The 24,731-nt window shown below is 40.6% G+C and overlaps 1 protein-coding gene across 1 annotated transcript in view; it reads left to right on the forward strand.

Moving 5' to 3' along the window:
- Window positions 1–24,731, forward strand: part of RSF1 (remodeling and spacing factor 1) — a 55,976-nt gene that overhangs the window by 15,523 nt on the left and 15,722 nt on the right. The window contains exons 2-11 of the mRNA XM_032184655.1: window positions 2,645–2,736; window positions 5,815–5,907; window positions 6,195–6,400; window positions 8,412–8,569; window positions 11,877–13,609; window positions 15,766–15,963; window positions 16,875–16,979; window positions 18,632–18,711; window positions 22,367–22,421; window positions 23,758–23,867. Of these exons, the coding sequence (XP_032040546.1) occupies window positions 2,645–2,736; window positions 5,815–5,907; window positions 6,195–6,400; window positions 8,412–8,569; window positions 11,877–13,609; window positions 15,766–15,963; window positions 16,875–16,979; window positions 18,632–18,711; window positions 22,367–22,421; window positions 23,758–23,867 (2,830 nt within the window). The remainder of the gene's footprint in view (window positions 1–2,644; window positions 2,737–5,814; window positions 5,908–6,194; window positions 6,401–8,411; window positions 8,570–11,876; window positions 13,610–15,765; window positions 15,964–16,874; window positions 16,980–18,631; window positions 18,712–22,366; window positions 22,422–23,757; window positions 23,868–24,731) is intronic.

Consider the following 24,731-nt stretch of genomic DNA (forward strand, 5'->3'; position numbering starts at 1 on the left):
TCCAGGAAAACTCAGGACTTCACAAAATCCCCTAAAGTGCACCCAAAGCCCCATAACTCCGTGTGCAGTGACTCATTCGTCCTGACTCATGGCTCCTTGCCATCAAAAGTCTGCGTTTCTGACTATCTAGCAGATGGCCACGGCTTGGTTTTTACTAGTTGCCTAAAAATAAGCTGGTTTGGTTTTAAAATAGCATCGTTTCCGTTTTTTATTGGCCCAAAGTCTTCTCCGCCATCAAAGTTTATTCTATGTAAGTGGGCCTGGTGCTTCTGGGGAGCTACTGTAGCTTGCCAGAGAAACCAAAGCTTCATCAAAGCCTGGGAACGTTCATTATTTTAAAGATCAGCGGGTTCACGGCATTTCTGAGCTGACTGAAATATTCATCTCGTTTTCTGGTGCCCTTCTTCCCCTTGCCAGCGAGGTGCTCCAGCAAGGGACGGATTTTCCACCGCTCTTCAGCCTTCCTTCCACCTCCTCGCTGAGCTGCTGTCTGCCTGCAAGCCAGGGCTGTGATGCAGCGTGGGATCCCTACGGTATTTACGGTTTCTGCCTGCAAAATGGACCTCGATTTTCTTTTCCTGAGCTCCCACCTTGTTCCTGGGCTCCTGCGTAACGCAATTCCTCGTAGGGTTCACCAGGGAGCTGGCAAAAAGCTAGCCAAGATCCCTGGCCGTGTGAAGAACGCTTTGGAAAGGTAATAAATAAGTGGAAAAGGATCAGGAACGTTTGTGAAGTTTCCGTGTGAAAATAACCGTGTCAACGCGTCACCAAGATCCCTGAAATGCTCAAGCCTCAGAAAACAAGCGGGGTTTCAGTGGCTGCCAACACCTCCCTGTAAGTGCTGACCGAGGGTGGGTGTGCAAAATCGCTTCCCAGTGTTTGGATTTTTAACATTCTCCGTCCCTTCAAAGAGCAGCGCTCCAGCAAAGAATATTTTGGTGCCTGGGAGTTTGGTGCTTTTGGAACGAATCGTCCGGGTGTCTTCAGACTGGGCTTCCAATCAGTATGTACCTGTAAAAAAAAAAAAAAAAAAAAGATTTAAAAAAGGAAAATGCAGAACAAAAGCTTTGATCCAGCGAGGTTTTGAATGCTCTGGCTCAGCTCCACGTTACACGAACGCAAGCTGAGGTTAAATTGTGGGAGCTGACTTTGACAGAACTGCTTGTGTGTGGAAAGTGCTCTGGGCTGAATTTTGGCAGTGCCAAGCGCTCGGCACCTCGCAGGGCTGAGACCTTTGCTCCTGTGCCTTGTTGGTGGGTTGGAGTTGTGAAACGCATCTATTTTTGAGGAGGGGACGTGTGAGGTTTCCTCAGCTTGCAACATTAATGGAAACAACGTGGATGAAAGAGAAAAAGCAAGGGCTGGTTCAGAGTCACTCGAATTATCCGCATTTAAAGGTCTCTTTTTGGCTACCAGGCTGTTGCTTTCTGGGTTTGAGGAGGGCCTGTGGCTATGCATTAACTCGCTGGCTGCAAACCAGGAGCTGTGGTCATCTTCTGAAACGATGCAGGCGTCTTCATCAGCCCAGCGTTTTACCAACTCGTCTGCACCTGGAAATAGAGGCAGCGGATCGAAGGACGAGCATCGGTAGAGTGAAAGCAAGTTAAATATTGAAAACATTCACGAAGAGGCTCAAACACTTTATAGACCAGTAAAAGAAATCCTACCTAGTAATGCCTCATCCAGAACAAATGCATTTTGTATCCCAGCTGTTTATCACGTGTCAAGTAATGTTACCAGACCAGCAGAAAAACCATAATAATAAATATGATTGTAAGAGGTTTTGTTTATAAAACTTTGTGTGTGTGTGTAGAGGAATGAAAATGCTTTCAAAAAATAAAGTTGTTTGCAAACAACCTGCAAGCAAAAATACTAAAAAAGTTCTTTAATATTTTTCAATAAAATATAAATGAGACAGCTCATCTCATTAGTTGTGTGTAGTTGCATTAATAATTGCCGTTTAATTAGTTTTAAAAAGCGACAGTACTCTTGCTTCTAAACCTGACGTTCTGCAAATTTGCCACTTGGTGGTGCCAGCCTGATTTATAAATCCCAGCCGAGAGGAGATGCTGAGGTTGCACCCGAGGTGTGTGCCGTGAGCTCTGAGCGTGCCAAGTTGGAAACCATCGATGCCACGAGACTCTTTGCATCCACACGGACCCCGTTTCTAGAACATCTCCCACGCTGTGCAGCCAGCCCAAAATAATTTGGCTTCGGTGATAATCCAGGCACAGTGCAGGAGGCACCTTTTGGAGTGGTGGAGGCAGCTGCAGGTGTGCTGCTCACAGTAATGAAGTGTTTTTTTTCTGCAGGGGTGTGACTGGCGTACTTCCTCTGCGGTTTCTATTTTAATGCTGCCGAGTTTTTAAGTATTTATCGTCGAGGTGTGCTTCCTCGAGTTCAAGGGAGGCCACAGGAAGGGCAACGGTCATCATAAATGTAAATTAAGCCAAAGACCCATGCAATTAATTCAATCTTGCTCTGTTTTTTTTTTTTTAGTGGCCGGGCTGCTCTTACTCAGGCTTCAAGTTACTGTGTTTTATTAAAATTTCTCCATTTATCGCAGTTTTTCACTGTTTAACATTGAAGATTTATTTGCACCAGCCTTTATAACGTCTTTTTTCTTTCTCTCTCAATCCTGCAGTTCCAAAAGAATTGGTGGAGCTTCACTTGAAACTGATGAGAAAGATCGGGAAGTCTGTCACGGCAGACAGATGGGAGAAATATTTGATCAAGGTACAATACGCATCTCGTGTTCTGTGTTGCGATACGATTACGATGAGCTGTTGTGTCAGCAAGCCCTGCTATGAATTACAGCGAGCCTTGGGCTGCCTCGTGGCCAACATCGACGTGTGCGCCCAGCCTTTAGTTGCGTAAGATCCCAGCTTAACTTTCAGTCTGCCTGGGCTTGTCCAAAAAGCTCTGAAAATAAACATTCTCTGCTGGGTGTGAAGGAGATTCGGCAGCCTGCGAGCAGGCTAATCTGAGCAGAGAGGTGGTAGTGCCTCTGTTGGCACCTTACGTGCAAATAGTTCTTAATTTAAAGCATTTACACTCTATAAAATAAAAATACACAAATACTCAAACAGATTGGCATTTCTTCTCTAGAGACCTTGCTCCATGAGCCTTTTAATTCACAAAAATGTAGGCTTGGTGTTGTCTGCACAGCCAGGACTGCGTCGTACTCACAACTACAGCGTTATGGTAACAGCAGCCAAACAAATAATGGCACTTAGCACCTCCAGTTACGGTTTGCCCCCCTAAGTGCTCTCTGCCAGCTTTAGAGAGGCAGGAATTTGCCCCCTGGCTTGTGTAGCCCTAGGATGATGATGTAAATAGGACTGGGAGATGTATACGGGGTTGGGAGCGTGTCAGGAACCAGCCTGCCAAAGGGCCTGAGGTTAAACTTCACCTCTTCACCAGCTGCAAAGTGTTCATGCTGATGTTTTGCAATAACAACATAATTCATGCAACTGTCGTGAGGTCCATGGTTACCGAATTGTATGAAATCCATCAATATACCCACAGGCCATGGCAGCGAGCTGAGAAAAAAAACCTCCCTCTGACTGGAGAGCGTGTAAATCCCACCGAAGCAGTTGTGTGGCAAGCAGAAAGGGAGAAAAACAAGTTTATGAGGGAATATTATGGAAAATATTCCCTCAGCAAGGATGGGAGAGCGATAAGGAAACCTTCCCAGTCCCCCCATTAAGGCCAATAATCAGTAATGACTTTTATTTCATTTGGCAGTCTCCGCAGCTAACTTGATATTTATTCTAGCCAGTGGTTCAAAGAAGTCTCGAGCACAAAGGAATATGAATATAACTAATTAGAAAGGTATGCTAATATTGTCCCCGTTTCCAAAAGGTGTAATTTTTTTAGAAAAACAACCAACAACACTGGGAAATGCCACAAAAAAACAGGAAAAATGGAAAAAGTGTAGAAGCACTGAGAGCATTCTTCATATAAAAGTCTGCAGCGTTGCTTGACTTCTTTGACTTGCTCTAAAAGGCAGCATTGACCTGTTTTTTCTTTTTAGGCCTGTTTTTCCTTTTTAGACCAGTTTTTCCTTTTTAGAACTTTTTTTTTTTTCCCTTTTGCTTTGCTAAAGCAAAGTTTGGATGATACAAACCACCCGAGCTGGCTCCCCAGCATGCACACTACTCTTTTTGGGGAGAAAATGGCTGTAGGGCTGCAGGAATCCAAATTTCTCCTGCACAACGACAGTACGTGGTCATGTACGACTCAGGGAAAGAAATGGCTTGTCCTACACATCTTAGCAACTAAGAGGAACTGTCCAGCTTTTGAGAAACGTGTCGGTGACTGAATTCAGACTGCGCTGCCTCGTGACCAAACGCTCAACTTGACTGTTGTCAAAAGTATTTTGCATTTTCAGGAGAAAGCATGATTTTTAATTGTCAAAACGCACTCAGTTCAGCTGGAGCAGATGCCTCACCGGCCCTTACGTCTCTTGAGTTGTTGCTTTCACAGTCATTCACTTCCGAAGCACGCCAAACTTCTCATTATTGCTTTCATACTTAATGAGCAAGCAGTGAACAGTGACTGGCACGTGCCCTTAGCACAGTTTCCTGGCATTCTTCACGTTACAGCTTAGAAAATGAGAGAGAAGGCAGAGGGAGCTCATTTTGTGACTGTCAGCTCCGTGCCACAGAGGTAGCAGCGTGATGTCCCTCAGCCTCAGAGCAGGGAAAACTGCTCCTCAGCAGAATTACCATCATCAGAGCGCCGTCGTCACCGTTCTCTGGAGGTCACAGACTCAGAGGATGCTTTATGGTGTGGCTGAGTCAAGCTAATTGCAAGCTGATGCCCCAAATTTCCCTTTCCTGGGCAGTAGCTTACGCTTCGGTCACTTAACAATCGGTGTCAGCAGTGGGGACAGGAGGCAGACCTCCACCTTGCTTGGTTGCATCCCACGTTGAGCTTCACAGCGCTTGTGGTGGGTGAAATTTCGGGTGATTTTTGCTGCTGTTTCCAGAGAAAACTGCTTTCAGATGTGATCTCCAGCTGGAGATTCCCGTGCTCTATCTTCCACTGATAGCAGCTGCTGGATTTTTGCTCATGACCCCTCTCTTTCCACGAGAGTTGTCATAAGCACCTCTGACTTCTTCAGGGAGGAGAGGGAATTCTTTCTGCACTATTATTGGAACACCCCCCTGATCCAGTCTTCTTGTCTTCTCCTGCTGCTTTTTCCACGTTCTGGGCTTTGTCCATGTTGGTGGCACTGAATTTATGTGCTTTTTAGTAACTTGAGGTTGGCTTCACTTAAAATATTTTAAAATATTTATTAAGTGGCTTGAGGCTCAAGATACACCCAATAATTCCACAACGTGGAGTGAATATCAGCTTCATTTATTATTTGCCATGCTGTTGTAGGACAGGTAGGTCCCAAGAGTGCCTGGCAGCTTACATGGTAAGTACTGTAAAGACGTAGAAAGAAACCATGTCCACTCAAGACAATTTATATTCTAAATAGACAATTCAGAGAAAAACGGAAGATTTTGCACACCAAAGATGAGAAAAACTTCCCAGTTCAGGGTTGTGCTGCCTAATTTAAGAGGTTTAGAGGAGTTGGTAGTGGTCAGGGCCATAATGAGACGTTCCTCCATGGAGATTTGCCAGTGCCTGCTGAGCTGTCCCAGTTCTAGTTTGATTTTTGTGCCAGGTTTTTTGACATTTTGACGTAGTCCTGAAGAGATCATGTGTAATTTTTACTGCAGTAAGGTATTATTGGTATTAAAGTTTAAAGTTTACTTTTATCCTCTAACCCTCCCAATCTTAATATTTTGTTTGTGACAGATTTGCCAAGAATTCAACAGCACTTGGGCTTGGGAGATGGAAAAAAAAGGATACCTAGAAATGAGCGTGGAATGCAAGCTGGGCATTCTGAAGGTACACATTCTACTAAGTTTCTGAATGTTGCTTTTTTTCCCTCACTTGCTTGAATATCCTGGAGATTGGGCTTTCTCAACTCACTGAAGCACCTTGCAACTTTAGCTTGACGGAACCTTCCCTGGATATGTTAAATGTGGAGCTGATCTTGTCCCAGGCACACTGCTCGTTGTAGTGGCCCAAACAGTAATGCTTTGCTTGCGTACCTCTCACGCTCAGACTTTCATACGTTATTTCTCTTCATGTTTTGATGTTTTAACAGTCTTTCTACTTTCTCATGTTTCCAGTATCTCTGTGAATGTCAGTTTGATGACAATCTAAAGTTTAAAAATATAATTAACGAGGAGGATGCTGATGCCATGCGTCTTCAGCCCATTGGTCGAGACAAGGATGGACTGATGTATTGGTATCAGCTAGATCAAGAGCATAATGTCAGGATGTACATAGAAGAACAGGATGACCAGGATGGATCCACATGGAAGTGCATTGTTAGGTATTCCTTTTTTTCTCCCCCCTTTTTTTTTCCCATATTTTGTTGTTGTTGACTGAGTTCGGAAATGTATTTCAATAACTCTCTATTTCTCATGGAATAGGCTCATAACAGCCACATTTTCTGCCTTCGTGTACTAAATCATGTATGATTTACTAAAAAATGTATGATTTAGTGCAAAAATATGTACAGAAATGGCTCACTGATCTGCGGGTAATAGCTAATGAGTTTTATTCTCAACCAAGCCGTAGAGGATGTATAGAAGAGGAGCCAAGAGAAGGCTGCCTAGAGGACAGTAGCTCCATGTTGCTTCCTGGCATGCTGAGGGCCTTAGGAGGTGGAGGGGGCACTGTTGCTTCTTTAACTTCTGCCCTATTAAGACAATTACAGTTTTGTTCTAATGAGAATCATGCTGCAGTTTTAACTTCATGAAGCTAAAAGCATTGCTGGCAATCCAGATAGGTACTAAACCCTTCCTGGAGTAGAATTCAGCTCAGAGATCACTGAAGATGAGGTATGTGATGAAGACGCAGGCTGACATGTAAATGACTCAGTGCCCCTGGCTCTCAGCTGCTGCAAATTGGTCTGATAACATTTTAGTCATCTTCCTTTGTGATGCGTGTTACATACTTTTTTCTTTCAATTTCCTACTCAATGCAAAGCACATATGGGATCTTTCCTAATGAAAAAATAATTTTATTTGTGTGTGTTTTTTCATATCTACCAGTTACCCATTTTTAATTTATCTCCGTGCAATCTTACCTTTTTTCAGCTGTTTAGTTCCAAGTGGATTTAAAACGGGGCTCAACAGAATCAACTCTAGAACATGGATAGAGAAGTAGAAATAGATCTTAAAGATAATATACATAATTTAACTTTTTATTTTTCTGTTTGTAAATGTTAACTTCTATATCCATAGCTTGTTCACGTACCCATAAGTTCAGTAACCTTAGTAGCCAGGGCAGCCACACAGAATGGTTTAAATCACTGTCAGTGGGCCATAAAGTGATAAGCCTCACCACCAATGAAATTTAGACAGCTGTTGTGGGCGAACACAGTGAAGTATCTAAACAAGCCAGCCAAGAGCTGAGCAGTGTTTATCTTCTTCCCGCATTATAGACTCCAGAGGTCAATGCGAAAAGCAGAGGAAATCAGGCTTCTGCTGGGAAAGCTCTGACACACTTAGAGCAGAAAAACACAGAAATGCAATGATGAAACCTGAAATGCTTTTAAACCTGTGGTGTTCTGCGTGTCAGGCTTGTTGCACTTCCAGTCTTCCTTTTATTACTTTAATTAACTACTTGTTGAATGTTGATTTTGAAAAAGAAAATGAGTCTTATTATTGTAGTCTGTTATGAAAACAATGTGTTTAATCATCACTCAAATTCATTATCTATTAAGGCTTTGTTTTTTCTCATTAGATGGCCAGTTTAAGTAAGGAGTTAAAGTACTCTGAGATTCACACACAGATACACAAATATTGTCTCCCAATCACAGTAGCTGGAATTTTGTGGACATCTTCGTATTGTTTCCCAAATATATTTAGGATGGGCTGTTGTAGAAACTATCTAAATTATTTAACTGCTTTGAAAATTTCACTCGAATGATGTGGTTGCCTTTCTGCTGCACAGGCAGAAAGCTTTCAGTTTCCTCTCTGCTGAAAGAAAGAAGAAATTGCAAAGAAAAACCAGTGAAGATCGTAAGAGAAGGATGAATGAAAGAATAACAAATAATAGCGGCTTGGATCCAGGCCAACAGGATTTGAGTTGGGATAGATAAAGTCCTTCCAAAAAAAAAAAAAAATAGTTTTATTTTGGTATGAATAAATTGGAAAGTTTCCGAATGCAAAATTCGCAGTCGCTGGTAGGACAGGCATTTCACAGTGCTTGGATGGGAGGTTTTCAGGGCAGCGTTCGTTTAAGCAGATGGTGTTTGTTTATTTTTAATGAATCCCTTTGGGGTGAGCGAGTAAGTGGCTTATCAGACAATATGTTTTTTTTCTTCCGTCATCTAGAAACCGAAATGAGCTTGCAGAGACCCTTGAGCTCTTGAAAGCACAAATTGATCCTGCCCTGTTGAAAAACAACAACTCTCAGCAGGAGAATTCGTCACGTGAAAGCCCAAGCATAGAAGATGAAGACACCAAAAAGGGCGAAGAAGCAGCTACACAAGGTTTTCTGCCTTTTCTCAAATTTTAAATGCTGTGCTGTGGCAGTGTCAGGATTTTCAACTTGCTGAAAAGTTGCTGTTTTAGATTAGGACCTTTTTAAAAAATATACATGTTTCTGTTCATAGTAAATCAAGTAAATATTGAATATTTGGTAAATATTAATGAACTTTTTAGTGCGTATTTAAGCTCAAGAGTTATTTATAAAAAGAGAGATGTGTATAAATTGTTTTCCAAGTAATTTTACTTATGCTGTACATTTTGTATAGTGTTGTAAATACTTGTCATTGTATGCTTTTGTGGAGCATCAAAATGTTGCCCAGCTTTTCCTGTTCTAAACACATTAAAATTTCAAAAAGAAAAAAAAATCTGTTTGTGCAATGCCATGATTGAAGTCACTACAGTATTGTGTATGTTTTTTATTTTTACTTTTAAGTTTGAATCAAAAAAATAGGCTTTTTCCTCAATTATTTCCCAGCCTACGCGATTTTTCAAGAAGACCTGAGTTTAAGTTGAATCAATTTGAAATGCTAAAATATTTCTACATGAAGTGGTCGTTAGCTGCCTCCACCACATCGTTTTTACCAGCAAATAACCTTTTTTCCTTCCTTATTATCATGTCATTGCACATATTTAATATCTTGCTTGACTTAGTGGTTTGTGCATTGGTTCTTACTGTCAGTTAGCCTAAAATATTTTGTTACAAAAATCAGATCTTTTAAAGGTTATGAAAAACTAAAAGCTTGTTATCCCAAGTAATTTTACACCAGTTACTACTTGGTGTTAACATTTTGTTAAACTGCAGGAGATTTGCTCAATCAGAAGCAAGATTTAAGGATTCCAGCATTAGTATGTTTCTCCAAATCTGTTTAATCTAATTAGATGTACAGAATTGGCAAAGACCTGGCTTTGTTCTGAGTACCGAAGATGAACACTTGCTACCTTATTCCCATTCTTTGCAAACACTGTAGAACAGAAGAAATAAATGCAACATTTAGATAAATATTTCGTTTTGTTTTGGAAATATTTTAAAGGCTAGGGTAGAAATTGCAGTAAACTGGGACAAACTCCAGGAGAATTTGTCTCTAGAACATTTCCAGTATCTACCTTTGCATATAAGTGACAGCACAATCTGTGTAGTTACTGTTACTGGAGAATTAATTCTACAAAGTGCTGATCTTGTCTTGGTCTCACTAAAAATCAGTCGAGTCAAATTATTTAATTGAGATCTCTACTTCAAATATGATTTTACAAACTTTAATAAATGACCCCACTTTGGGATAAGTCCCAAAGTCCTACCACAAGCTCAGCCTTCCAGTGTCACCTAGATCACTACTTACATGCATGCAAAATCACTCCTATGCAATCAATAATGAAATTATTTACATGTGCTGTGATGGAAGTGCAGTCAGCGTGTTCACAGAGCTTTGATCATTTCAGTTGAGGAGCTTTAGTAACTCTTCCTGTTAGTCTGTACTCAAATTCTAGGAAAATATTAAAGCCCTTCACAGGTACTCTGAAAACTTATCCGAAGGACTCATACCCATTTGTTTTGGCAGCTTTCCAAATAGCATTAAATTAGTTTATTCAAAAATAAAGTGAACTGAACCGGTGCTTAACTTTATTTTTTTCTTTTTTACTAGCCTGTTTGACTCAAATATCATGAAGACAACTTGTGCATCTGCTGAGTCATTTTGTGCATACAAAGTGCCTTACAAGCAGCCTGGGGAGTTAAAAAAAAAAAAAAAATAGATCTTAAAACAGCCATTGCTTTTCAGGATAGAGAGGTTTGGGGGTTTTGGAGATTCTTGATGTCAGAAATTTGGGAGAAAGCAGTAGGTGACGGGAAGACATGGTTGGACTAAGTTTATCCAGAGAGAAGTGAAGAGAGGACAGAAGAAGACAGAAAATGCGCTGCTCACACTGTTGCAGACAAATGTCTTCAGAGAGGCAGGTTTTATTTTTATGTTACAAGAGCTCAGAGTGGTGATCACCTCTAGGAGGGGGAGCAAAAACAGTCTTGAGCCTTCAGACTATTACTGCTTGTGGTGTGCTGAGATGCATCTCTCACTCCTTTGCTAACTGCTGAGACTTACTTGGATACAACGCTTTGCATTTGAAAACATGATAAAATGTACGAATTCCTCCTCACCACTCTTTCCTTTTGTAAAATGCTTGTTTTCTTTACATGTAATTAATTCAACTGTCATGTACTTTGTGTATTTCTAACTGCTTTGGGAAGCTCTCAACTTGGAGAAGAATTACACTAGTGCAGAGGGAGAGGGGTGAGGTAGAAGAAAGAAAAACCATCCTTTTGTTTGGAGTTCTGACATGTTTGCAATAACATCTTCCAGGTGGTGGAAGATAATGTTACAGTGTATGCAGTGCTATCATGTTTGCTTTTTCTAATTAGTTCTATCCCTAGGTGACTCCAAAAGCATGGCAAAATAAAAACCCCAAGATATTAAGTGGCTTTAGTAGTGAGAAGTAATAGGCTGAAATACAGAGCAACACAATAAACGTATGGTTTCTTCTGGGTGCTGGAGCTGTACTTTAAGCCCTAATGATCCAAAATTGCCTGACCAAGGCAGGCATGTTCTCATTCTTTAAGCTCTGCAGGATTTTCTGGTATATGCTACTACTCGCTGTGTATGTCTCAAAAATGAAAATGAAGAGTATTAGCTGTTATGTGCATTTTGACAGGACGTAGGAGATGCATTCATTGCCTAGGAATGGAGAAGCCAGGTGAATTTGGCCATCAGCCAGTGTTTAATATTTTCCATTTTTCTCTGAAATGTTAAAATACAATAGTTAGATTTTTCTTGAAATCAAAATCTGTACAAGCAGGGAACTGAATCAAACGTGGAATTGCACTTGAAGAACGTGGAAGCTCACCCCATGTTCTGGTTTTTGACAAAATTCAGGAATTCAAACAAGACTTCTCTAAGTTGATGCTTCACATGCTCTCTGCTGAGGGTTTACATATCTTTTCTCTAAAGGTCTTGTGATACTACTGAAGGAGTTGAGATGTCCGTATAAAAAAGGATAAGCGTAGAATTCTGCTGATAGCTTCTCAAATTTAGGTTTATCTTTGTATATAATTAAACTGAACAGTGATTCTAAAAATTGGCAGCCTCCTTGTTTAATGACAGCGTTAGACAAACCAGCCTCCTAATCGTTCCAGGAGAGAAGATTCATTTGTAGGGGACTTGTTGTTGTTTTTTTTTAGATATACCTTCATTTTGATGGATGCTATTTGTAATCCTGTAGGTCCCCTGGTTTTGTTTCATAGTTGTTTTTCTCTGCCAACAGAAAATCAATTAAAAATCAAAGAAGAAAAAGAGGAGGTGGAGGAACAGCCCAAGGAACTGGAAAGTCTTCCTCTTCCCGTGGTCAAAGAAGATGAAAACACGATGAAAATTGAGAAGGTGGAAGAAAAAGAAATTATAAAATTGCCAGTAATAGTAAAATTAGAGAAACCTTCAGAATACAATGAAGAAAAGCAAACTGTCAAAGAGGAAAGTGACTCCTTTAAAGAAAACGTCAAGCCTGTTAAAGTAGAAGTGAAGGAAAACAAAATAGAACCAAAAGACTTAAAAGACGTAAAAAGTTGTACTGACAAAATAGCAGTTCATGAGCCGGAGAGGTTAGAGTTTTGTGTTAATGTCAAAACTCCCCAGGAAATTGTGGAGAAGTCTGTGGAAGAAAGCGAGAAACTTAAAAATGACCAGCAGGCAAAAATACCACTTAAAAAGCGAGAGATCAAGCTGACAGATGACTATGACAGTCCGATAAAGGGCTCCCTGTGTAAATGCGTTACTCCAACGAAGGATGTCTTGAAGGAAGAAGGGAAACCAGAAGAAGAAACTTTTAAGAGAGTCCCTACGATTACTGCTTTGTGTCCTGATGGGAAAATACTGGTAAACGGAGAGGTGAGCAGTGAAAAAATAACCCCAAGTGTCATCCAAAACAATAAGGCAGAGCACTCTGTTATTACAAAGGAAGACAGCAACTCGTTAAAAGAGAAAAATGGTAATAAGAGTGGTGAAAAGATCTCGGACTCCCTAAACTCTGTTAGCAGAATTATAAAAGCGTGTGAAGTTGAGAAAAACGCAGTAACTGTGGTGAAAGAGGTAGGGGCTGTGGTCTCTGAGCTTTCTCATCAGAAAGTGCCTTTCAAGGAGGAATCTAGTCCTGTGGAAAAAGAGTCCCTCGACAATGCAGCTGCTGAACCGGTAGCGGAGGAATCTTCAAACTCTGAAGACTGTGCCAAAAATACTGAAGAGAAGCTAGCCGTGATAATCAAAAAGGACCGGCTTCCGCCGCCCAAAGAGTGCTTAGAAAAGCTAGAAAAGTCCACAAACGCATCTGCTCCTGCAGAAATACCCAAGCCTGCACTGCCTGATGAGGAGGCTTTGAAAAGCAGAAGCGAGCCCGAGGAGAAGCCTGATTCTCTGAAAGCTGCTGAGACGCCTCCTTCATCCACCTCACCTGTTACCTTAGAGAAGTCTGGTTCAGAAACAGAAGGCTCCGACGCTAAACCTACTCCCCCTGAGGAGAGCAAGGTAGAAGAAAAAGCCAGCCCTGAAAAACAAGAGGAAGAGCCTGAAGCTGCCAAGGCAGAGCCAGATGGATTAGGTGATGCCCACGCTTCTAATCTGGAGGACTCCTCGGAGAGTAAAAAGGAATCTCCTGTACCTAAAAGCAAATTTAAATATAAACTAGTTTCTGAAGAGGAAAGCTGTGCAACAGATAATAAGGAAATAACGTCTGAAAGACAGAAGGAAGGAATTAAATTAACGATTAGGATTTCAAGTAGGAAGAGAAAGGCGGAAACGCCACCCGAAGAGGTCAGCATCGGCCGCACATTACGGCGATCTCCGAGAATATCCAAGCCGACCCCAAAAGTTGTGGAGACTCGGGATCAGAAATCTGAGAAAAAACGGCCTGAGGAGGACGAGGAGAAACCTGCGGCAGCGCAAAAGCAGGAACGGAAAGAAGATGCAAAAAAACAAGAGAAGGAGTCCAATTCTAAAGTTAACAAGGTAATACGGTTTTACTGCTTGGGAATAGAAATTATCATGGTCTTATCTGTAGGAGGATATGGTTTTATATAAGAATATGAAGGATTACATTCCTTTGGTCAATTTTTGCGAGAAACTAGCTTTGCAATCCAGTTAGTGGACTCAACCAATATAAAAACACCCCCTGAGAGAGCATTAGTAATATCTGTTGACTTAGCAGCTTATAAAATCTTCCATTTAAGCTCAGCAAAGTAGACTGAGCCAGTGGAAGTGAATTTTCCTAACAAACCACGCGAGTCAGACTGACTGACTGGCTGCACGGGGACTTGTAGCTCCTGTGGATTGTCTAGATGGATACTTGGTCAGTATGGGGATGATCGTAAGCAAAAAAAGAAAGCAAAACTGGTGAAGAATAACATGTTAGGACTTCTAGGTGAAGCTGAAGCTATTGTGGTGGCTTCATGATGTACTTAGCTCTTCTTATACATGCGATAAACAATTTGTACTATGGATAGAGGTCTTTTTTCATGATAAACTTGCCATTTTGGGGCATAAATCTTAAAAGCATGTCAGGCAAAAATAATACAAGGAGGTAAATGTCTGTATGGATACTGCTTCTAAATCTATGTAATTGTAACCACCTTTTATTCATTTACTTTCCGTATGTTTCTGGATATGGAGTACAAAAGAGAAAGAGGGAATAAAGAGGCTGTAATTTTAAGTATATTCTTTTATATCAACTTGATATCCTATTAATTTTTCACTGCTACTTGTTTCCTTAGTGATTTTTTTTAGTTCTACCAACGCAGTCACATATTCAGAAAATTCTTTCACATACTGCAATGCTGAATAACCTTCCTAAAAAGAGCAGCTCATTTTACTGTGAACGGTAACATTTATGCTGAAAAAATTCTGTCATATATCCAAAATAACTAAATTAAATAATGAAAGTGAAATAAAAGGATAGTAGTGCTTGTAAGTTTTACAAGTAGTTTAAATTTTGAAATACTGTTGCTGTAATTTGATCTTTTTTTTCCAAGATACAGACATCTAAGAATGCTTAATTTGGTAGAGAGTTTTTAAAAGTTATGACAGAGGAAGAAGCTTGATAATGTTAAGTCTCTGTCATTTTATCAAAATACCCTAATCTTTAATTGGATATTTTATGTTCCTTTTCTTTCTAAAAAGGCTCTTTAAAAAGGGATTTGGAACGATGGTGACATGTGAGGAAGCCTAAAATTAAATTAATACTCTCATGGATTTAAAGCACGATTTGTCACTAAGCTTTAATGAACAGTAAAATCGCTGAAGAGCAGGAAATGAATGTTAAGAACCCAAAATGAAACTTTACCAATGTGACAAGTAGTGCTGTGTAATGAGTGCATCCTGCAGGAGCATTAGAATATTTTGTACAGTTCAGTTTAGCAGGTTCAGATCAATGAGTAGTTTAGTCAAAGCTGAAAAATGGTTTGAACTGAAAAACCTAGAAAAAATATTTTAAATTTTCAGTGTCTGGGGGCTAAAAAATATTTGTGAGAGCATGATGTTTATGAGAAACAAGACAGTTAATTGCAAGAAAAGGTTTTTTTTTTTCTTACATTGTTTTAAAGTTAAAATATCCAGGTCGTAGAATGTGGTTTTAACTAATATGAAGTGATATAAATATGAACTTGTATGGTGCACTGCTTTTATTTCAGAAAATTGTGCCTATCTTAGAAGAATGCATCAAAAGCAGTTAAATTGATACACTTTTTAGAGTGCAAACATGTTTCCTAAATCAAAATGAAAGATATGAACTGTATAAAAAAATGACTAAATATTCAGTTTGGATTGAGGAAAACTAAAAAACTTTAAATGTGGACTTTAATTTGTGCACAAACCAGGTTGCTTTTTCAAAGTAGGAGAAAAGAGGCTGAGTCACCAGCCTGCCTTCCTATTTTTAAACCTCGTTTGCAAATCTCTTTCTGCAGGTAGATAGTATTTTTCTCCCTTTGCTATCCTGTTGAACTTTCAGGCTCTTTGAATGGTAATCTGTTCATTGAAATGCTCTGCTGTGAATTTAAAACTCTTGTGATGGAGATGAATCACTTCACTTTTGAGCCTACTATTTTTTTAGGATCTGGGAAGAAACTGTAAGTTTCCTTTGTGTTTTCTCTTTGAAATGGTGTCGCTCCTAGAGAAGCAAAGTTCGGTGGACGGGTACACGGACACGGGGCAGGTGGAAATACTCAAGTAATGAAGACAGTGAGGACTCAGAGAGCGAAAAAAACTCGGAGGAGGAGGAGGAAGAAGAAGAAGAGGAGGAAGAAGAAGCCGCACCTGCTGATGACGATGAGCCGTGCAAGAAGTGTGGCCTTCCCAACCACCCAGAGCTGGTAGGCTTTGGGGGAAAGCTTCTCTTGAGTGTTTTTTTTGGTAGATTAAAAGAGTATCTGAAGGCACGTCGTTCTTTGAGGTGGATGTATGTGGAGTACCCTCTAGATTTTAGGTAAAGAAGCCACGAAGAAAGATGAGTTAACCTTTAACAAGGAGAGAAGGACATTACTGCTTTTGTTTACCGCCTTTTAAATGTCTTTTATGAGGTACAAAATAAGCACATTCTCAGGTGTGTGACAGATTCCTAGTATGGCTGAGACAAAGTTAGAACATCAGGATGTTAGAGGTAAACATTGCAATAGATACTCACATAGTTAGGTCAGTTTTAATGAAATGGGATCTCCAGAGGTTTCTTTACCCGGTTAAGCAGCAATCCTAATAGCTGCCTAGTTCTGTATATCCCTGAGAGCCTGCGAGGCTTTATCTCTAGCTTTATCTCTACCATCCTGGACATAAAATCATCCTGACTGAGGAAATTGCCTCAGATTGCTCAGGCTCCCTCCACATGGCCAGGTTTCCTTCACGTAGACGTGAGCGCGCAGGGAAAGCAGCTTGCACCACATCTTGTCCAGATGTAGTTTTCCACTTAGGCCAGGGTCTGGAAAGCATTACCAGATCCCACAGTCCTACGGGCACACGCTCTGCGTAGCCCAGAAGTGCTGAGTGCCTGAGAACACAACACGAGACAAAATCTGGTGTTAAAGTGGAAAACTGTGATACTTAAACTTGCCCATAAAAACCACCCCTGGCCCTGCAAACAGCTAGTAATAAGCGATAGAGGATTTTTGGGGATTTTGGCACAGCCCAAAGCATTTATGAAGCGCTTCTGTGTTGGCAGGGAAAACACTTCTGGAGCTCGTTACATGTTGTGAATGCCAAAAGATACTCACGATTTGTTTTGTTTCAACAGATTTTGTTATGTGACTCCTGCGACAGCGGATACCACACAGCCTGCCTTCGCCCTCCTTTGATGATCATTCCCGACGGAGAGTGGTTCTGCCCACCTTGCCAGCACGTATGGACCCTCTTCCTCTTCCCTTTCAGCTTTGCACTTGTGGAGGGTTGTTGGGAGTTTAACAAGTTCTTTCCTTCTTTCATCTTTCTGTTTTAAAGTAGACCATGATGGAGTGATCTTCCCCTTAGCCATTAGTAAAACTCAGTTTTGTGGGGTGTTTTCCCTTTCCCTTCCTGTCTTCTCTTAGTGATGAATGACTACATGTTGCTGGTGTGTACTCCAGCCACACTTTTTTCCTATATTTTGTTAAATAACAAAAATAATATTAAAAATGTAATATCTTTTTTTATTTTTTTTTTCCCAAAAGAAGCATGATGTTGGCATCTGGGAGGGGGAGCAGTTAGCAGCAAGGAATATCTATATAAAATAAAGTGACCACAGCAAGCAGCTCTTCTTGATGTGCTGGTCTCCAGAGACATTTGCTCAGAAGCTGGTAGAGAAAGCTGCTAATTCTGATGGGTTTCACAATCTAGTTAGCTTCTGCTGAGAAAGGCAGTGCTGTCCCTGTCAAGTAATGGCCACTTTTTTGAAGGTTAGAAGTTCCTTCTGAAAAAAAAAAAAAAAAAAAAAAAAAAAAAAAAAAAAAAGAAGAAAAAAAGCCCAGTTTCTAAAATAAAAGTGCTTCTAAAATAAAAAGCAAGATTTGCAGTGATGATGCTTGGAAGGATAAGCCAAAGAATGTGTGATGCTGTTCTTGTCAAATTAATGGGGAACCATCCTGTGTGCGTTTTCATCATAATCTGCCCATCTGCAGAGGAAAAATCCTTTGCCAGAAGGGCTGTTGCTGTGCAAAAAGCAACGCCAGCCATGGCATGATATGGCTGTATCACGCATCAATTTGTCAGTTCTCTTCTGAGAAGTGTTTTTGTTTGACTAGTCATGATCCTGAATAGTAAGAAAGTTTTCCTTACACGATTTCGTATTGCAGCTTGCAGTTAAAACATCCCCTTGCTTTGTTGCTGCTTGGTATTTTTTAAAAAGAAAAATACCAAATTTGTGCAAGAGTGAAATAATCATCCTTGGAGATAGCTCAATAAGGCCGTGATCATGAAACAAGGCACAATTTGTCTATAAAAAGTCATTTTTACATACGGCTCCTTGCTTATTAAATGCAATATGGAATAATTGGTGAGAAAGTGATGCTGAAATGTGCCCCTATCTTTTTTTCTCTGTAGACTTTTTTTTCCTGTAGCCCCTACTTTTTTTTTTTTTCCATAGACTTCTGTGTGCTGTCCAGAGGTTCAGTGACAAACAGAATCACTCTTTGCACACTCAGCTTCATGTGTGCATATGACGTATGTCTGAAATCTTTAGGTTTCTCTGAGGCTACGTTATAAACACCAAGAAAAATGTGATACTAATACAGAAGTGTGTTTATGTTAAACATCTTTAGTACTTGCTTTAGGTGCATTGCTTCCTACAGTAAATTCCAGTTACTGGGAGGATGCTTCTCTAAAGACATTCATGTCAAAGCACACACATGCTTTAGGAAGACAGTCTTTAAGCTTTGTTCATCAAAAAGCCTCCAGTGTAGAAGCATTCACCCTTCCTCCAGATAGCAGTTTGACAAATATAGAAATAATGAATGAAGTGTCTGAACAGGAGACCAAAATGGTTACAAAAGAAACTAATGCTGTGTTTCATTCCCTTAGAAATTACTCTGTGAGAAGCTAGAAGAACAATTGCAAGATCTGGATGTTGTCTTAAAAAAGAAGGAGCGTGCAGAGCGCAGGTACCACTCCTTCAACGTGCATTAACGAACCCGGGACTGGGGAGGAAGGGCTAAAAGAAACTGGAAAGTGGTGACACCAGTTTTGCCTTCCCACTGGTGACAGAGGTTTTGGTGGTGCAGCGCCAGGAGAGCTTGCAAGACAGGAGAAGTCCAGTAATGAGCCAAGGTGTCTGAGGACAATTATGGCTTGCCATAGCTATCTGCATGTCTCAGACCTGAAAATGAGGGACGTGAGACACAAGCTGCATAACAGACTGCTTTAGGGCATACACTGAGTGCTCTGCAACGTTCAATACTATCTGCATGCATTATTAAACACAACTTTGCATGAACTGTACATTAAGAGGCACAATTCACCTGAAGGTGAGACCCCTGTAAAGACAGCAGTGGGGCAGGCTCGTAATTCTAGCACCCGCAGTAATACCACACGGGGTGTAGTGATTTGGTGCTCAGGAGTGGAGCACAATCCCTGGCTGCCTTCAGCTTCCTTCAGATCCGTTTGTTATCACTGCAGCACCACCAAGGAGAGTGACAGATCAGGTACCAACTGTTCCTCGCTTCTGCTCAGAGTGGATTTAGATCCCACTGTGGTAAAATTACCCTCAGCTTGCCAATTCTAGCGAATTTGTAGCTTTGGGAATGAAGCAATTAGCTATTTTTACGAGTGAGCTCAGCTTACTCCATCTGTGCAGGAGTATGGGACACAGAGGAACTGTGTCTGCTGCTCTGCTTTGTGGTGGGAAGCCTCGTTGCTGGTGAACAATATTTTTGGACCTACTTTGGTAAATATTCTGCTGGCAACCATTACTTGGAATGCCAGGTTTTTTTCCAGTCTGTCTTCCTTCCTTGAAATCACTGGTGTTGCATGAGAGTACGGCCTTCTGACTGTTACAGGGGAGCGTACAATCGATATCATAGCACTTTTCAGGGGCAGAAACAGCTGTTTAATAGCCCTTTTGCAATCTGATGCTCATACCTCTTCAAATTAACCTAATGTTTTCTGTTGTACACCGTAAGAACCTTCATTTTTTTTCCCTTAAGTCTTTTAAAAAGAGAAATGAATTTGGGCTGTAAAGGATTTCATGATACAGTCGTTGAATATTGAAGTCCTTCAACTTAGTGGCGGTGTATTTTAGGAAACTAAGGTAAAAAGGCTGAAGACAGCAAGAATTACAATGGGAAGAAGAAATGCTGGCCTTTTTTACTACAGGTTGGTGTATAAATTGAAGTAGGTTGTTTAGGGCACAGAAATATTTTAATTTCTGTAACATGACAGTATCTCCTCTCTGCCTTTTTGGGAAGGAGAAGAACAATTACTCATGGGCACACACACGTCATCGACTCTTTGAACCAGGGTTGTTACCGTGCTGTTTGGACTAGCGACACCGTTGTGCTTTGGTTTTTCTCTGCTTCTCAAGAATCCCCTTGAAACTGCTTCAGCTGTTCAGCTGTATCCTCACACATCCCCCAAGAGCCACGTCACGGATTTTTTATGAAAACTTTCAGCTTCATGATGACCGACAAAGATGTAGATCAAAGCCATACCTTTGTTTTCCTTCTGTTTGTGAATTCAAGATGTTACCACAACAGCCTGGCTGAATTTCAGGTGTCTCACGCACACTTGGATAATCATGTCCTATCACAAGCTGCTATGGATGCCCCTTTTAGTTCGTGTCAGAGACTCCCAGACTTGATAGAAAATCCCTCTGGGAAATACTTCTCTACTTTTTCCACTCAAATCAGGTGGAGCACTTCCTTTCCTGCCCTCTTTTTTCTTCCCTTTAGCAATTTTTGCCTCTGTTTACTTGAGAGAAGATGTTTTCTGGATTCTTCTGGGAAGTGTTTGTAACCAGTCAGTGCTTATCTGCACCCACAGTCCCAAAGCTGTTGGTTAAAATGTTTAAACCACCGGTTAAAATGTTGAGCTTCTGGGTCCTGCATCCTAGTAATGAAAGCTTTGATACTTTATGGTGTGATTTGCTTTAAGACCTTTACCTTGGCAGGACTGGCTGGTTTTATTTGCTAATTTCTTAAACAGTGTGTACCTAAGCCAGGGGAGGTAAAGCAGATCCCCAAAGCCTCACTGATCACATTTAAAACCAGTTGAATTTTCTTCCTCTCTCCCATCTCTTGATGTTTTGCACTACAAAAAACGAGAAATGGAGACCATAAAATCAATTTTCTGATTTTAGGAGTTGCGTTCCTTGCCTTAAGATGCTGTTTAAACTCATTTGTAAGAGCACGGTGACTTTGCACAGACTATGAGAAAATTCCTGTCATCCAAACAATCTCATGGCTCTCAGGTGGACGAAGACAATTTCTTTTGAGCTCTCATTTTTGGAAGCTGATGATAGGAGACACAAACAATTACTTTAATACAGAGCCAGACTTTTCAGTTTAGATCTAATGACACAGAGTTGTCAAAGCTCATGGTCTTTTTGCCTGTAAAACATTTCTGCTTTCTGTCAGTATGACTTCAGGAACTATACCAGTTTGTGTCATTTAAGAATGTTCTGCTAAATTCTTTCAGCAGACCGTTCTTCAGAAGGTTATTGGGATAAAAATGCAGGAGGCTGGTCAGAAGGCTATTGTAAAATTTACTTAGATTGTTTATAAGCTAATCACAGTTTTAGAAACCAATTTTTTACACATAGAAGCCTGTAAGCATGTGCATAACATAATGAAGTAAAGGCATCTCAGATTAATATGCACCTTATACCTTTGTGTCCTTGTGCACCTGATGCATCCTGGTGCGACTCCAGGACACGGGCTCAGTACAGCTGCTCAGTATAGCTTTCTTTGCTATCTTCACTTATCCAAACTATCCCTTGTTTTCATAGAAGAAGGCGACAGACTGCTCTTTGATAGCTGGGTTCAGCACCTCGTGCTCTCGGTGAGGTGCTGGGATACTGGAGGCAGCTCCTGCTGTGGCTGGAACAGCAAGCAGAGGCCAGGCACCAGACTTGTGCCCAAAGCAATTCAGAAGATGCTCAGAGGCAAGCTAAGCTTGCTGCTGTCCCCAAAACTCAATTTTACTCACTTTGATTTAATCCTCTTACCTACTGCGGTCCAGAAGAACAGCCTCCTTCTCCTTACAGTCGTTTTTCCTATATTTGAGCACTGTTCTCTCTCCCGGCACTTGTCCTTTTGGAATTGCACCCCGTCTTCATCTCATTCTTCCAGTTCAGTGTGATTTTAAATTCTCATTTTATCTTCCAGTGCCTCCAAGATCAGTGGTGGTTATGGATTTGGTAGTGTCACAACATTAGGGTTTTTCAGCTGGTTTTTTAATTGCTTTTTGTATCCGAATTCAGTCATTTCTGGGGTGCTTGCAATCTTCAAATATTGTTGTTTGTGAGAACTCTTTGGAAATCACTTATATTATGCATACAGGAAAATGTAATCACATGAGATTTAGTATTTAGGTACTTAGATTTAGTATTTAGATTTTAGTATTTAGTATTTCGATTTAGTATTTAGATATTTAGATATTTTAGTATTTAGATTCCAGCTATAATAACGGTTTTCAGTTGGAACACCTTCTTTGGATGCTTCTGTAAGTGATAGTAGTAGCTTCAAATGGTGCTAATTGCAGCATTATTTTAGATACCTGCGATCTTTCTGTAAACTTACGTTCTTTTTTTCTCTCCTAAAGAAAAGAGCGGTTGGTGTACGTGGGCATCAGTATTGAGAACATCATCCCACCGCAGGTAGGTCACTGCATCTACGTTGCAGTATTCTTTATTCTTTCTCAGTGTTGTGTTACGAGAGCTGCTAGCATCTTGGAAAGAAAAATCAACGGATATTCAGGACAGAAATAATTCGGTGGCCTTCATTTTAGACTGAGGGTGAATTTGAAGCCAAGGGAGCTTTCTCCTGCTTATTAGAGCCACCTGGTGCTACACAGAGTCCTCTATCGGTAAAGATCACAGAATTGCCTTACACTTGGGTGTTGAGTAGAGTGCTCTGCCATCCTGCCAGTTGTAAAGGTGGGATTCAGTGCAATTAACTCTGCTGTCTGCTGTCCAGTCATCTCTAAGCTAATTGCTGTAGCCTTTAGAGCTGATGGAGGGAAATGAGTGGTTCTGGCCTATGGGGAGCGAGGTTATGTAGTTCCTTTGCCTACAACAAGTTCATATTGAAGTTTGGTGAAAAACTATAGGCATTTAGTGTTCTGTTAACAGAGTTTGTGCATGGTTTCCCTTTGCAGAATAGGAAAAATATTTTTACTTATGTGGTGATTGCCCTTTTTTCGCTTCTTGAATACATTTTAAAGTGAATTTCTTCATGTCATAGCCAAATGCTTTTATCCAAAATTATATAATCTGTTCCTTGCTTTAATGTAGAAAATGAAACTGCAGTTTGTTTTAAACTTTCCATTCTGGCTGTAGTAAAGCTAATTTTCTTCCTGTGTCTGTGGATATCCGACACGTGACAACAGATTTTACAGACCTGCAAAAGACTCTCTGGCTGAGAGCAAGTATTTAAAAAATATTTTTAAAAATATCTGCCCAGGGACAGATTTTATTTGTTTGTTTAACTTAACAACTTGGAAACAGCGTCTTAAATTTAAACTGCGTGGAATTTCATTGAAATTTCATTGAAACTGCACCAAGTAAAGGCATTTGTGATGGCTTAGACCAAGGAGAGCCCCTGAGCAAAGCACCCGTGCCGTTAGCTGTCTGGAGGCAGAGACCAGTGCGGGGGCACGGATGCAGAGTCCCTGTGCTTAGTAGGTAGAGATTTATACGAGCAACAGCGTGTTTAGCTGCTGCTTACAAGTCCTGAGAGGATCACCTGAGTGTTGCAGTGTAAACGCAGTGATACAAGAACCTGAATTAGGCTGTCAGGAAGGGCACTGTCAGCCAGTGATCCCATGAAATCTGCACTGTAACGAGTCGTTGCATTGGAAATCAAAATGTGTTGTGTTGGACACACAAACTTTCTGTATTACATAAAAATCTGCTCAGCAGGAGTTCGGTCGTAATAAGTCTGGAGCGAGGGAGGGAAGAGAAAACATTTTGACACTCTGTCTTATGTGAACAGGAGCCAGAAATACCTGAAGGTCAGGAAGAAAAAAAGAAAGATTCCAAAAAGCCCAAATCAAAGCTACTTGAAAGGAGGTCTACCAGAACCCGGAAATGCATAAGCTACAGGTAGGCAGCTTGTTTAAATAGCTTGTAAAACAACACAAAAAGTCATTGTCATGTTCTTTCTCAAGCAACCCACAGCTTCTCAAGCAGAAGTTTATAGTTAAAAGAGCAACCAAATTAAAGTGTCTTTGTTCTTTCTCTGAATGCTGCTTATGCTTGATGTATTTTTATAGCATAGTGAAGGGCAGATGCATAAAAGATGTAAAATGCACACGGTACTTTCTTTGCTCGGGAATACTGGAGGAGATTTTGGTGTTACTGCAGTTTCTGCAGCAAGTTAAAGCAGCCCAGTTATGCCCCTCCTTTCTCTTGAAAGAGAAACTTACGTTCTGTGTGAAGGCCTGAAATTCCTCTCCCTCTTTTGTGCCCCTTTACATCTACTTTACACAAAAGGGGCACAAAACTTAATGTGCAATTAGAAGAGAACAACTCTGCAGAGTAATTGTGATGATAAAAATGCAATTGGTAAATTAAAAATCCAAGGCATTTAGACTCTGCATTCTGAAAGTAAAAGTAGAACAGGCCACTAAGGTTTCCAAAATTCAGCACAATCTTCATGTTATCTTTTGTTCTCCGTGTATTGTCAGAGTGTTTTATAAACTGTTTTCTAAATACCCTGAGATATGCCCAGTATCCTCCCCAGGGGATTAGAGAAGGACGGGGTTGGTTGCCTGAGAGCTCGTGCTTTTTGTCCCAGCTGCATTAAGAATATAAAGAAAAAAAAAATCTTGCCTTTCCCACAGTACTTGTTCTGTGTAGACCTTTATCATAAAAAATTAGAACATTACAACTTTCAAAACCTTCCAGCAATAACCATGATTAAGCTCAGCCTGGTTGACGAGAGGCATAGCCTTTGTGTCTGGTGAG

This window comes from Aythya fuligula, chromosome 1, assembly GCF_009819795.1.
Source record: "Aythya fuligula isolate bAytFul2 chromosome 1, bAytFul2.pri, whole genome shotgun sequence".
NCBI lineage: Eukaryota > Metazoa > Chordata > Aves > Anseriformes > Anatidae > Aythya > Aythya fuligula.